This window comes from Meriones unguiculatus, chromosome 9 (assembly GCF_030254825.1).
Source record: "Meriones unguiculatus strain TT.TT164.6M chromosome 9, Bangor_MerUng_6.1, whole genome shotgun sequence".
Taxonomy (NCBI): domain Eukaryota; kingdom Metazoa; phylum Chordata; class Mammalia; order Rodentia; family Muridae; genus Meriones; species Meriones unguiculatus.
In genome coordinates, this window is record NC_083357.1 from 74740523 (window position 1) to 74755451 (window position 14929).

Below are 14929 nucleotides of genomic sequence, written 5' to 3' on the forward strand. Positions count from 1 at the left end.
AAAAGGAGGGAAAGACACCGACTGCCACCAACTCCAAGAGGATTCCCTTTAAGACAGCCTCGTCCGCTCCTTTACAATTTAGTGAAACAAAAGAGCAGAGTCAACAGCACTCCCTATGTCTTACCACTCACTTACTGTAGAGTCAGTAAGAGCCCTTGACTTAGCAACATCAGTACAGACTTACCTTTTGCACGGCTCCTTGGAAGGCCTGTTTCATCCTTCTGCACGAGTCCGGGAGGGCTTCCGTGTCTTCACCGTCCATAGCCGCGTCCTGTAAGCCTGTGTTTTCACGGAGTCTCAGGATTCTATAAATGCAGTCGGTGCTGTCTTCTGATATCCTGTTAGGATCCATCTAAGAGGGAAAAGGGATATTAAAGTGGCTACAGTAGCTGATGATTAATAAAATTACTCTCCAGTCAATAAACATCTGTGTGTGTGTGTGTGTGTGTGTGTGTGTGTGTGTGTGTATACGTATGCGTGTGTGGGTGTGAGCACCTGTATATGCACATGTGGAGGCTGGGGATTGAGGTCGGATGTCTTCCTCTACCACACTCCAGTTTAATTTTTGAGACGAGGTCTTTCACTGGACCTGGAGCTCACCCATTAGCTAGACTGGCTGGCCAGGAAGCCCTCAGGATCCTCCTGTCTCTGTTTCCCATCCATCTCGGGGATTTGTGGGGCAAGGATTTGAGAGGCAAGTACTTTGTCAGCTGATCCAGCTCCCTTGCCCTGAACACACTTTGAATTCATTTTGCTGAGTGGCTGACAGTCACCCGCTATGCACGCTGTCATAGATTCTTAACAGGAGTGTATGTGTGCAATTCAATGCACAGGGAATGAACTTCTTTGTGGACAGAAGAGGTATCGAGGATGTCACATGTGATGCAAGGAGGTAAGAAAAGACTCGCCAAGCTAGATCAATGGTTCACAGTTATAATATAAGCACTAGAGAAGCTAAAGCAGAGGAATTAGTGTGACTCTGGGGATAGCCTGGGCTACCTAGCGATCTCTAGGCCAGCTAGGACTACAGTGTAAGGCCCTATCTCTTAAACAAGAAGAATAAGACACGCGCAGCCTACTCAACAAAACCACAGAGAGATGACACCCTCTTGGAGATCCAGAGCATGAAGCCTGAATAAATCAGGCAAAATTAACATAATCTTCAGCTACTATTTTCGTTTGGCCTTTTCCCTTAATCCATGGGTGTTTTGATCGGTGGAATAAGGGAGTGAGAAATCCACCTGCAGCTCAAACAAAACCAGAAGCCAGGAGTGTAACTTCTCTTTCAGATGGATATCTATTTATTTAACCAGTACTCCTCAACCAGGATCCTACAATATGTAATCCCACTAGGGTGAGGAGGGTACTTGTGCAGACCATACCGGAGAGTGCTAGGACATGCTAAAATATAAGCACTGTCTCACCCCAAACATCCCCCTGGAGTTAGGTTTAAAACAGGTGCTCAGCCAGGCATCTCTCAGCGTACTGGCCTAGAAGCCTGTCTTCTACCTCCCAAGCTCCCACAAGGCCTTGCAGCATCTTCAACCACCATTATAAAAAAATGGAGTTTGATTATTTTCGTTGTTTTGTTTTGTTTGATTTTTCAAGACAAGGTTTCTCTGCATAGCCCTGGCTGTTCCAGACTCTGTACAGCAAGCTGGCCTCGAACTCAGAGATCTCCTTTCTCTGCCTCCTGGGTGCGGGGATCAAAGCCATGCACCACCACCACCCAGCTGAGTTAGATTTTTTTTAAACAGCTTTACTTGTCCTCTTCCAAAAGACAAAGTACTTCATGAGTATCTACTTATCAGGTGATGAAAACTAAACCAAACACAAAGTTTATAACAACCAAAGCTTTAGTCAGAAATAGCACTGTTTCTCTCTTCCCCAATCTAATTAGATCAAAGCAATCAGAAAGGTTAATGCCCTTATTTACCAAACTAAAAACTAAAACCTAAAAACTAAAAAACTACTGTCTCCATACCAGAAACTCTTAAAAAGAGCCTTTTTCCAAACATGCACTCACAGACTACATGCTTTAGTATTCTATTCATGCAAATATAAGGATGATCTGGGACTGGAGACTGCTCAGCTGTTAAGAGTACTGGCTGCTCTTCCAAAGGACCAGGGTTCAACTCCCAGCACCCACATGGCAGCTCACAACTATCTGTAACTCCTGTTCCAGGGGACCCAATACCCTCACACTGATACATGCAGACAAAACATCAATATACATGAAATAAAAATAAATTTATTTTTATTTGTTTATATCTTGTATTTCCACACACACATATATACATGCATATATGTGTATATGTATGTATATACATGCATACAAACATATGTACTTGTTGCTCTTCCAGTGGACCAAAGTTTGGTTCACAGAAGTCAGGCAACTAGAGCGGCCTATAATTCCAGCTACTAGAGATCTGACCCCCCAATCTGGTTTCCAAAAGGGCTTGCACACATGTGGCATGCTCATACACACACACACACACACACACACACACACACATACACACACACACAAATAAATAAATAGTAAATATTTAAAGTACTAAAATATATAAAGATAATGTGTAAACATGGGTGAGGTCCTACCATAAAAGAAAATTAGTTGCAATGTATATTTATTTCATGTAGTTTCTTTGGAATACTTAGTACCAATCAGAGCATGTGATTTACATTGAAGGGCAGCTGTCACTCTTCCTCTTTTTTTTTTTTGTTTTACTTTTTTTACTTTGGTTTTTTTTTTTTTGTGTGTGTGTGTGTGTGTAAGACAAGAAATAGTCTCACTGTATATAGCCTTCGCAGGCTTAGAACTCCCTAGTCAACCAGATTGGCCTGGAACTCACAGAGAGACCCGCCTGTCTCCCTCCCTAGTTCTGAGATTAAGGCTGTGTACCACTGTACCCAAGCTCAAAAGTATCTTTTAAAAAGACTCATTTAAGTCAAAAGTATCCTACAAAACAGACACATCTGGGCGCTTGATATGAAGGACCCCTGGGTTCTGACCTCAGGAAAGCAGAGTTCTGAAACGGCCTCAGACGAGAACTGAGCTGAAGAGACCTTGTGGCTTTAGGAAATGCCTGGGGACCCCAAACAAAGGTCGTTAACCTTGCATCCTACAGAAAAATTAAGGGATCAGAAGCAGCGGGGCCCCAGCAAATCTCAGGATGTTGCTAATCACAGCATGGACTTACCACGGGAGCCAACGTCATCTTCTCTGCATTAAACTCTGAGAAGTGATGCTTTAACATGTCAAACATACAAATAGGTATAGCTACTGTGTTACTAAAATGGATCCAACCCCCCTCTGCCAAGATTCACTAATTATCACAATACTGCATCACTTAATAACAGCTCCTGGCTTGGTACAAATAAAAAATGGAGCGCAAAGACTTTGGCCTTTCTCTCTTAAGAACAAAAAAATGCCAGTAACCAGCTCTTACTTGGACCCCTCAGCCAATTTTATCACATGCCTATGTTAGATTCGATTGTTGAATCTTCCGAAACTTCGTGCTTAAAACCTCACCAACTATTGCAACAAAAGAAATTAGGATTGTGCAGCAAAATTTAACTTTGAACAGTCCACGTATTTGTTTCCTTAAGCACGGCAAATTAGAAAACCTGCTTTGTACCTCTAATCGATATGTTTTCTCTTTCCCGGTGCCCAGGAAAAAGGAAGGGAAGAGGTTTGAGAGGCTCAAGAGCAAGAGCACAGGTAAGCGGGAGAGTGGCCTGGGGATGGAGGACAAGCCAGGAAGTAAGGTTGGTTGGGGAAATTTAGAGCGCTCAGAGCAACTGAATGCACGTAGCTCCTGCCCAGCAGTGTATTTTGGGGTACACAGCAGTCTAGGTAAAGGATTTCCCCACCTGAAAATCTGTGCCATTTTAGCTACCAGATAATCATTTTTGCATAATAATAAATTAGAAATGGGAAGATGTACAGGGTTGGCGAATCATCTGAAAGGCCTTTTCAGTCAATTAAGGATGTCAGGTACCTGTTAGATGTTGTGGGGGCTGAGGGGAAGGGGAAGCATGGTCAGACACTGAATAGACAAGCTGTCTGTGTCTTCATGGAAAACCCATCAATTGCACCAAAGAGCACAGCACACAGTTACACTGAGTCATGCCTACATGTGTACCTGCAAACATCTTGAGTTAATCTGATTTTAAAGGGACATTCAGGGCTGGGAGAGTGTCTGCCATACTGGAGGCCCTAGGCTCCATCCCCAACACCAGATACACATATATACACACACAGGGGACTTTGAAAATTTGCACCTATCAGATGTTGTGGCTATGAAATGTGTGTGTGTGTGTGTGTGTGAGAGAGAGAGAGAGAGAGAGAGAGAGAGAGAGAGAGAGAGAGAGAACTTCCTTGAAACTGATCATTCATAGGGTTAAATGAGGCAGGATGCTTGACATTTGGGCTGCTTCCTTATCGGTTTTTCAAACAAGCTCCCTGCCCACCTCAACATCAGATTTGCAGTAGTGGCTGCTGTCCTGGGTGAGAAGCAGCCAGAGAGGCGGCCATGTGCACACAGGGAGGTGAGAAGGAAGTTTAAAAGCAAAGCAAAACAAACAAACAAAAACCCTCCAGCTCTCTGAAGGGCTTAACTTTCCCTAAACTCTAAACTTGATTGAGTATGACTACCTTTCTCTCTCCTCTCTCTCCCTCTGTTTCTCTCTCTCTCTCTCTCACTCTGTCTCTCCCTCCCTTCCTTCTCACTTTTTTCTCCCTCCTTCCCTTCCCCCTCACACCACATACACCGCACACAGATACACCACACACACACACCACAGGTACACATACCACACCACACCAAACACACACATATTCAAACACACAAACTACATACCACACACACACACACAGCTTTACAAGCAACATTTTAGAAAAGCTTTTTTTTTTCCTTTGAAAACCAAAATATGAATACTGTGTAGTAAGCAGCCAGAACGAGCCACATGCCAACCTCTTGGCAGGTCTGGTGGGAAAATCTACACTGAATCTAGGTCTTCTTAAAATGTAGGCACAGGCAATCTGAGACTCCCAGGAAGCCCTTTCTTTGCTAATTATTTAAACACAAGTAGGATTTGGTTTCCATTTTGGTTTTGTTTGTTTGTTTTGATCCAGGCTGGCCTTGAACTTCCAAACCTCCTGCTTTAGAGAATGTGTATTCTCTGTTCCCCATCTTTAAACTATAATAAATCTGACTTGCTTTATCTCAAAATGTAAATGTGTTCTTGGATAGTAGATTATTTCACTCTCATTCAAATGCACTCAGAACTTTTAAAATTAATACGACTTCTAATAACTACTCATTATTTGACACTAATATCTGAAAGTACAAAAGGAAGGTTTTCAGAATGGATAAGAAAGTGAAAAGAAGGAGTGGTTTCAGGAAAAATTTATTTAGTTGAGGCCTTGTATACCCAAACTCTCCCTCAACCATTATTCACTGATAGCTAGAAACTACGCCGCATACGGAACTTTGATCTCCCTGTATCGCTGCATATGGCCTTTTAAAACTGTAGTTCAGACCTGGGTTCAGAATAATGGCTGGAATTGTCTTAAGCAAGTCTTTGAGAGACTCAGTCCTTGTAGCGACTAGGTACTAGAAATATGGTACGCTTGGTGGAGTGTTTGCCTAACAGACACACAGTTCTGTGAGTTCAAGCCCTAGCACCACACCACACAAACAAACAGGCATAGCAGTGCGTGCCTGCAAACCTAGCTCTTGGCGGTGTAAAATCCTTGGCTACATGACAAGTTTGAGGTCAGCCTGGGCTACATGAGACCCTAGCTAGGAGGGGAGGAAGGAAGGGATGAAGGGAGGGAGGAGAAGGAGGGAAAGAGAGAGGGAAGAAAAAAGAAGGAAAAAAATATATACCCAGAAATCTGATGACACTAAACTCTCCGAAGGAAAATTATCTGGCTTTGCCTGCTATCTCTCGTGTTTACTTTGGGAAAGAGCTGTTTCATTATAATTCTCGTGCCATTGACACTACTGTGTGATGGAAGGTGACCACGACATTAGGGTGACAGAAGTCTCAGGCCACCCTACCACTGTAGAATTCCTTCAAGAAAGCTGGACAAGAGCCCAGATGGTGACTCCTTCCTCCACAGCCATGCCAAGTCCCAAGGTCCCTGGCAAACTAGGAGCCACTAAAGCATGTACACACCACAGTTCTTTCCAGGCTCAGTGTTCACTTCACAATTGCTGCTGGGAAATGTTATGACCCTAAGAATTAAGAAGAAGAAGACACTGGGAACTATGGCACCTTCAGACCTAAAACCTCTTCGCAAAGAATTATAATGGCCTTTTGTGGGAAGCATGCTCTATCCCTCGGCACCACACACATAAAGACATGGGGTCTGCATACACGGTGATTTTAAGCATTTAATATTGTCATAACTATGCAGGCTTTCTGTACACACGCAGTAAGATGCCAGATGGCAGAAAACAATGGAGAAGCCATTCTTCGTTGATTCCTCTGTACCCAGATGAGGGAGGTTTGGTTTGGGTTGGTTCGGTTAGGTTAGGTTTGGTTTGGCACTCACTTTCCTATGACTTTTGTGATTAATATCGCAAGCAAACCACCCAAACCTTGCCCGAGGAGGAAAATCTCTACAGGTAGCAAGTGTGATTATTAATACGGAGACCCTGGTTTTCAGAAATGTTGGTTTATGGTCTTTCTGTTTTTTTGCATTAGTGGGTAACCACAGCAGTGGTGTAAAACGCAAACCAGTCAATCTGAATACTTAACAAAGCCTGTGATCCAAAATACAGTTCACGACTTTGGCGCATGTCGAAAACCTATGCCATCCAAGCAATGACACGTTTTTATGCATCCAGTTTGGTCCAGTAATCACCTTCGATTCTGGAAACAAGCGAGGTCCAAACACAACTTTCTTTTCCCATAAAAATATGCACAGTCAGCCCCCCACTTCCTCTGAGAAAGAGTTCATAGCACCGGACAAGAGTATTTGAATGAATCCAACCAACTGCACTGCAATTTCCAAGAAAACACAAGAGCGCAAACCACCAGAAAGCATAATATTACAAATTTACCCCTTCCTCTCTCCATCTCCCCGCGGTTCTGAGTCTTTTAGCATGGAGCTAAAGATTCAGAAAGATTCCTCTCTTCAAAGAGTCCTCTCTTCAAAGGTTAGTTACTGGCTCGAATGTAGTCAGGCTGTACTGTTCTAACACACACACACACACACACACACACACACACACACACACCTTCCTTCCTCCGCCCACCTCACAGGCAGGCACAATGGGGCTGTCCCTTCACCCCTCGGAGCCTGAGCTCCAGACAAGACAAGCGGCAGAGCCCCAGCCCTGAGACCTAGCATTTCTGGTAGAGCTGTCACTCGGCTGATCTGGAGACAAGAGTGTCATCCCCTAGCTGCTCCAAGGACTACTAACATCCTCTCGCTGGGGTCCCAGCGTGCCGGAAAAGCGAGGCGGTCACAGGTTAGTAAGCGGCGTCGGAAGGCGCAGCAGCAAAAGCACCCACTCTCCCTAAAAACGGGTGAAAGTTGGTCCTTAACTCCAAGTGAGACACGCAAGTTGGGGAGAAAGCGTGGCGATCACTCGCACAAGAAGGGAGCGGCCAATGCTGCTTCTGGGGGGAAATTCAAACATCCTCCACCAGAACCAGAAGAGCTCGGCTTCCGCGCGCCGCGCCGCGGGGAGAACGAGCCAGAGAGGGTGGCCGGGGAGAGAGGGGGGTTCCCGAGCTCCCTTCCTGGGAGGGTCGCTTTCCCTTCCATGATAGGCAAGATCCAGGAAGCCCGGTCTGGGGACCAGACTCAGTTTCCCAGGGGGGGAGAACCGGGCCACTCACCTGCGCTCGGAAGTACAGGAACAGAGCCACGCTGCAGACCACCTGGCCCAGCCCCAGCCCCAGGAGGGCCAGGAACATGGAGCGGGGGGCCGCGGGGGGCGGCGGCGGGGCGGGGGCCGAGGGCGCGGGGTGCAGCGGGCCCTCGTGTGGGGCGCCGGGGCCGCCGCCCATCTCCTCCGAGCCGCGCAGGTACTTGCCGTAGTCTCTGCTGGCCCGGCGCATACCCGACTCTGCGGTCGCGCTCTCTTCCTTCCTCGGCCTCCCGCCACCCGAACAGGCTCCCCGGCCAGCCGGGTCCCTGACCCGATTCACCGAGGTCCTGGCAGCGGCTCCCCGGGGCGCGGGAGAGAGGGCAGGGTACCCCCGGGCAGCCCTAACTCTTATAAACCTCGTGGAGAGGGCTAGCCTCAGGAGCCAATCAGCCCCGGGGAGGCTGCGTCTTCCACTCCCACTTCAGCCCTCCTTCCTTTCCTTCGCCCTCCCCCTCTTCCTTATTCTCACCAACCGGCCTCCTCCCTCCCCATCGGGGCCCTCTGAGGTGGAGTCTGTGGGTGGGTTCAGTGGTTCCTGGCTCCCTCCGCGTGCCCATCCTCAGAGCGTTTGCGTCTCTGGGCCTCAGTTTCCTCTGTGAGATTTTAAGAGCTGGCTTCTGTGAACCCCGATGCCCCCTTCCTGCGCACCACTCTCAACATTTTAGCTGAGACCATCTTCAAAGATCCTGAGGTTTGGCCTCAGTTGTGCCTCCAAATATAGCCTCCCTGGGTATTGGGAGGACTTGGGGAAATTCTAGAACTCCCTCCCAAGTCCGTCTGTCTTCATCTTAAAAGCAACTTTAAAAGAGGCAGATTTTGAATGATGCTGCAATGAGCCTGTAGACTCCTATAAGAGAGGAAAGAAATGAGAAGCGGGGAGGGAATGGAGAGAGAAGGGGAGCAGGGAAAATAGACCAAAAGGGAAGGGTAAAGGGGTGCAAAGCTGCAAGCTGGCTTCCCAGGAGGTGTAGACCCGACAGCCAGGAAAGAGCTGTTAATGGAGCTAAGAGAAGAGTGAAGCTTTGCCGCATAAGGAATCTTTATGCTGAGGGCCAATGAAAAGGCTCAGCGGGTGAAGGTGTTTGCAGCAAATCTTGATGACCTGAATTTGACCTGTAGAATCTTCACTGTGGAAAGAGAAAACCAGATGTCCTCTGACCTACACACAGAGAGAGACAGAGATATAGAGACAGAGAAAAACACACACACAAGCATTTTTGTTGTTATTGTTTTGTTTGTTGGATTTTTGTTTTTGTTTGCTTATTTGCTTGAGACAAATTCTCTCTATGTAAACTTAACTGTCCTGGAGCTTGCTGTATGGACCAGGCTGACCCCAAACTCTTAGAGATCCACTTGCCTCTGTCTCTGCCTCTGCCTTTGTTTCTCCATACTGGGATTTAAGCTATGTATCACACAACTAGAATAAATGAGGATTTAAAAATATATATTATTTAAAAGTTGTTGTTTTTTTAATGTATTGATTCAGAACTATGCTCCTTGGGGAGAAATATTAGCTCTCTTACAAATTCTGCTACGTATTCAAATTATCTGATACAAGTTCAAAGGTGAGGCGCTGCCCCCTACAACACCTATAAAACTCCCGGCGTTTCCACCTTTCTTTTTTTTTTTTTTTTTTTTTTTTAATTTTACTTTTCTCATTAGTTACATTTTGTTAATTCTGTATCCCAGCTGTATCCCTCATTCCCTCCCCAATCCCACCCTCCCTCCCTCATCTCCTCCCTTCCCCTTTCCAAGTCCACTGATAGGGGAGGACCTCCTCCCCTTTCATTTGACTCCCTTTTGTCAGGTATTTTCAGGACTGGCTGCAAAGTCCTCCCCTGTGGCCTAACAGTACTGCTCCTCCCTTGGGAGGTGGGAAGGTCAAAGAGCCAGTCATTGAGTTCCTGTTAGAAATAGTCCTTGTTCCCCTTACTATGGGAAACCAATTGATTACTGAGCTATCACGGGTCACATCTGAGCAGAGGTTCTAGGTTTTATCCTCTCATGGTCTTTGGTTGAGTGTCTCGTTTCCACCTTTCTAAGTAACCCTTTCGTTGTGTGTTTCTCTCAGCAGAGTTCTCTCGTGGACTCTTCCATAGGGGCCGTGTACCAATGGTGACCTGCCTCTGAGTTAGTAATGCTTTACCACTCATCTACAATACCACTGTTCTTCTCCTTTTAACGAATCTCTCACCCAGGGACGTCGTCAGACTCAAGGTATCAGTCATTTGGAAAGTATTGATTCACTGGGCTCCACAGAGCTTTCAGTGTTGACCTGTTAGCTGTCACAATAACAAAACCCTAAATCATTTCTGTCACTTTTTTATTTAATCACGAAAATCTTTAGCGTCTGGGAAAGTAGATCGTTGTGACGGAAGTTTCTCAAGGGTCCAGGTTCTTTTCCTTGAGGGCTTGAGCTGCATCACTAGCGACCAAGCGACGCCAGTTGTTCTCCTTACATCGGTAAGCACGTCTTGCTCATTTTCCAGAACAGCCAAGGTTACCTGTCTCATGATCAGCTTGCTACCCAGGAATCAGTGCTTCTGCAAGACAACCACCTCATTCTGCAGCAGAAGGGCCGGAATACACGCTTCTCGTTTGGCCCATAGGCTAGAGCTCTTAAAAGCCTACACTCAAATGTCAAGCTGTAACAACAAGTTTTCCTGGCCTGTCAAGGACACTCTTCTGTTTTTAGATGTATTTCTTTTATTTTGTGTGCATGGGGTTTCCCCTGCATGTATATGTATAGCACTTGCAAGCCTCTAGGTCACGAGAGGGCATCAGATCCCCTGGAAATGGAGTCACAGGTGCTGACAAACGGCCACGTGGGACCTGGAAACTGAGCCTAGGTCCTCCTAAGAGCAACAGGTGTTCATAACTGGTGAGCCATCTCACAGCCTCAGTCAAGATTATTCTTCAGGGAAAAACGGCTTCTGTTTCTCTGTACAGGTTTCATGCGGCCTTTGCTAGCCTTTGTGATACGGCTGGATCATTTCGTCTGTCAGCGTTAATGTGGACGTAGTAAAAACTGAACAAACATGCAACTAAATCAAACCATGGACACAGCTGTACTATACTGCAAAGATAGGTGTGATCCTGTCAAGGTGTGAAGGCAACCCTTAGAAACGCATTGCTCTCTTAGACCAGCGGCTCTCAATCTATGAGTTGTGACCTCTTCGGTGGGGGCGAGGGGATCACATGTCAGCTATCCCGCATATCAGATATTTACATTACAATTCACAACAGTAGCAAAATTACAGTTATGAAGTAGCAACACAGTAATTTTATGGTTGGGGGTCACCACAGCATGAGGAACTGTATGTATTAAAGGGTTGCAGCATTAGAAGGTTGAGAACTACTGTCTTGGATGAAAACTTCCTTTGGGAAAGCCACTCACAGCAAGACTAGTTTTAGTAAATATGGTAAACACTTTGTCAAAAGGATGTTTTTGAAGGTAGTAAAATTGGGGGATTATAAAGTAAGAGAAAAGGACCTGTCACCCAGGAAAAGGAAATGAGTCATGAGCAAGGGAGGAAGTTCAAGTTGAGAAAGGCTAAGCGATGGGCCGCTGTTGGGAATTGCTCTTTAACCCATCTCCACATTCTAGGCTTGTCAGTCATTCTCCTTAGCCCCAGTGGTTGCTTCTCCTAGTTAGCTGGTAGAGGGACCCACTTTCAGGAACATTTTCTATGCTGCTTTCACGTCTACACGGCAGACTTGACCAGGGCCTCTTCTTGAACCACCAGAGAGTCGCAAGGATAGAGGCTGATCTTTCGCATTCCTTCTGCGGTTGGAAGCAGCCAGGTTCTGTCTTTTATATGCTGAACTTCCTATGAAGCTTTGCTCTGAAGAAAAGTTGCTGCGACCAAGGTGAGGGAGCGCTCGGATGTGTGTACTGTTTCCAGTACAACACCAAAGGTGACGACAGGGAAAGCGTGGCGGAGTGTGAGGTAGCTGGGGGTGGTGTGCCCATAATCAAGGGGTAGCGAGGGGGATGAAAGCTGATGCTCAGCCGGCTTTCTCCTTTTTACACAATTCGCGGATGGCCTCAGCCATCAGGGGAAGAGCAGAAAGCAAAAAACGCTGACAAGTTCATGTGATGTAAGAAAAAGCCTTCAAATGCCACGTTAAACGCACTGACTGGGTATAGCTTGTCCGGCTTCAGAAGGTAGCTCGGCCTCTCCCTACCCGTCCAACAAGGGCAGTCCGCTCAAGCTTCCTGAACACCCGTTGCCATGACAGGCGTGGAGCTAGGATTATCAGCATCATAGGATTTCCAAAGACCTAACTTAGTTGATCTGGACAGCGTGTGTCCTGCCGGTTATTGTTATTTGGTGGTGGCCATAACTTAAAGTGAGCACAAGAACCACGGAAGGCAAGAAGATGGCAGCTTTTCTGACCCTGAGGATTGGGTGAGACCATAAATCAAAGAAAAGATGACAGGAAGGTTTGCTGATGCTACAGAGGACAAAGTCACTCAAAAGATCACACATAACTTACCATTTTAAATGTTCTCCTAGCCATAGTCTATATGTAGCACCCATAGATTTTTTTTCACATTCATAAATTTTTTTATCTATTTTCATCTCATTCTTGGGCTATGTTATCTTTGCAGTAAAAATAAATAGTTTGTTTTTTTTTTTTTTTTTTTTTTTGAGGTTGATGGAGAAGCTGCTATTATGAGGCACTGATTGAAATGATCGTGGAGGCTCGGAGGTCTCTTATGATCTTCTGTCTCCAGAGCCCTCCTGGATGACAGTCCACAGAGAGATTCCTGCTCTCCTTCAGGAACAGTGCTTCCCTCGGAGCTACCTCAGACCACAATGCTTCCAAACAACGTCCCCTCCGACAGCACAAGTACCAGACAGATAACGATGCTCCCTGTCATTTATATATAAAAGGTCAGGAATAATGGAAATCCCCCACTTCAAAACCAGAGCCGTAAAACAAGCCTAAGGCTTGAAGAAACTGGCCACTAATGGAACTCTAGTAAGCAGCCACCTACCTTCACACACCCTGGAGCCAGGAGATGCAAAGATAGGCAATTTGACTCATCTCTCACTCTTCGTACATACATACATACATACACACATGTATAAACTGATTCTCCGGCCTGGCATATTCTCCTGAACTGTTGGCTACTGAGCCACAGGGTTTGGTGGGGGTGCCAACCTTTCAGACCAGTAAAGTCTGCTTTTGCCATTTTGAGGTGGAATCTATTCTTTCATTTTCCTTTGTTGACTTATTTCCTACAGCAGCCCTTGAAGCCAACGACATAGTTCTAAGGCCTAAGAGGCAGAGAGACTTATAGATTCCAACCTGAAAATCTAAGAACTAGTGAGTGTTTCCAAAGACTGGAGAAGGCTGGTTTCCCAGTAAACATGACCAACAAGGTGAACTGGCCTTTCCTCCACCTTTTTGATCTATGCTGGCTCCTAAGAGTTCTGCACCCACTCCAGGGAGGGTCGTCCACTTTACGAAATCTTCCAGAAACACGCTCATAGATCTATAGCTGTGTGCAGCCATATATTCTGGTACCCTGAAGTCCCACTGTGATCACACATAAAATGAACCAGCATCCACCACACTGTTGGGAAGAGTATTATATGGTCTAAAGTTGATGGTATTGAAATAAACTATGATCCTCAATGTTCTCCAACTGCACAATTTAAACAAAATATCCCTAAAATGTTTGGTCACTGGTCTTTTCTATCTATACCCCTCTCTACTCAAGCTCTTTCTTTCATTTAAAGATAGTGTTTTAGCTGCATTTCAAGGATTGCCCTGCTAATTGTGTCCGACTAGAAAGTCCAGAACTCACCTCTATTTCTTGCCACTTTAGTTTCTCCTGAAATATATGTAGTGTGGAAACTGGAATTGTTCATCTGATCTTCACTAATATTCTCATAACTCCTTTTCCAATCTCTAAGTGTGAGAGTCATTATTGCTGAGCATCCCAGTGGAACATGTCTCTCTAGAGAAGGCTTTTGTTACATGCTTTCAAAGATGAGCTTCCATCTTCATGTTTGGCAACTCAGGAGGAAATTGGAGTCAGAGCAGCTAATTTTCAGGTTACTGACATTATTAAAAAGAATGGAACTTAGAATTCTGTTGACAACTGAAAGTCTGCTGGATGACTCCAGATGACAGTCAGTGTAATGTGCTTGTTTACAAATAATAATGAGATCACACTATGAAGCTTATTCCATAATGGCCTGTGTTTGTATTCATCTGTTTATTTGTTTGTTTATGATGCAATAGAAAAGAAAATGCTGCTTCCCTAAACTCTAGGAAAGGAATTAGGATTTATTATAATACAATACTTTTATGTATAAACTGAGTCTAAAAGAGGACAATTAAAATAACTCAATAATATTGCTTTTTCCTTTTCGTCCTTCATCTGCTCAGCTCTTCTTTCTTCTGAACGTGCGTCCTCTGAGCTTCTCTTCTCTGTGTCTTGGAGGCAATCCCCATTGCCTGTGTTGAGTGACTCTGCTGCAATAGGGCAGGCTGATATTAGCCAATGAGAAACACACAGAGATCCAAAAGGCAGAGGGGGAAGAAAAATGAGGTCTTGACTCTCTCTCATGCTAGCTCCCAGGCTCACCAAGACGCGAGTCATTGTGGACCTGCTCTGTGGCCACAGCTCACATCCAGCTCTTCCTCCCACACAGCTCTGGTTCTGTCCAGACTCTGGCAACACCTTTGTCTCTTTATCACTTGAAGCCAAGGAGTGTGTATTCATCTCTTAGTACAGATAGAACACATTTGGTAAGTTAAAAGTAATGGAGAAACATAGTATCTTGTAGCTCTGGGGGGTCAAACATCTGAAATGTCTCTTCAGGGGGTTTATGTAGGGCTTATTTGGTTTGTTTTGGAGGAGAAGCCCCTTCCCTTGCTTATTTCAGCATCTAGCCTCCACCTACATTCCTCAGCTCACAGGCCCCTTCTTCATCTTCAAAGCTCTTCAGTCCAACCTCTGACTTCTGTTTCTGTCCTTATGTATTCTTTCTGACTTTCACCCGCCAATCTCC

The 14929-nt window shown here is 45.4% G+C and overlaps 1 protein-coding gene across 1 annotated transcript in view; it reads right to left on the bottom strand.

Annotated features, from left to right (window-relative positions):
• Tnfsf11 (TNF superfamily member 11) overlaps nt 1-8254 on the bottom strand; it is a 29602-nt gene extending 21348 nt beyond the window's left edge. The window contains exons 1-2 of the mRNA XM_021659136.2: nt 7864-8254; nt 185-352 (exon numbers count right to left, since the gene is read on the bottom strand). Of these exons, the coding sequence (XP_021514811.1) occupies nt 185-352; nt 7864-8085 (390 nt within the window). The 5' untranslated portion in view covers nt 8086-8254. The remainder of the gene's footprint in view (nt 1-184; nt 353-7863) is intronic.
• Between the last annotated feature and the right edge of the window lie 6675 nt (nt 8255-14929).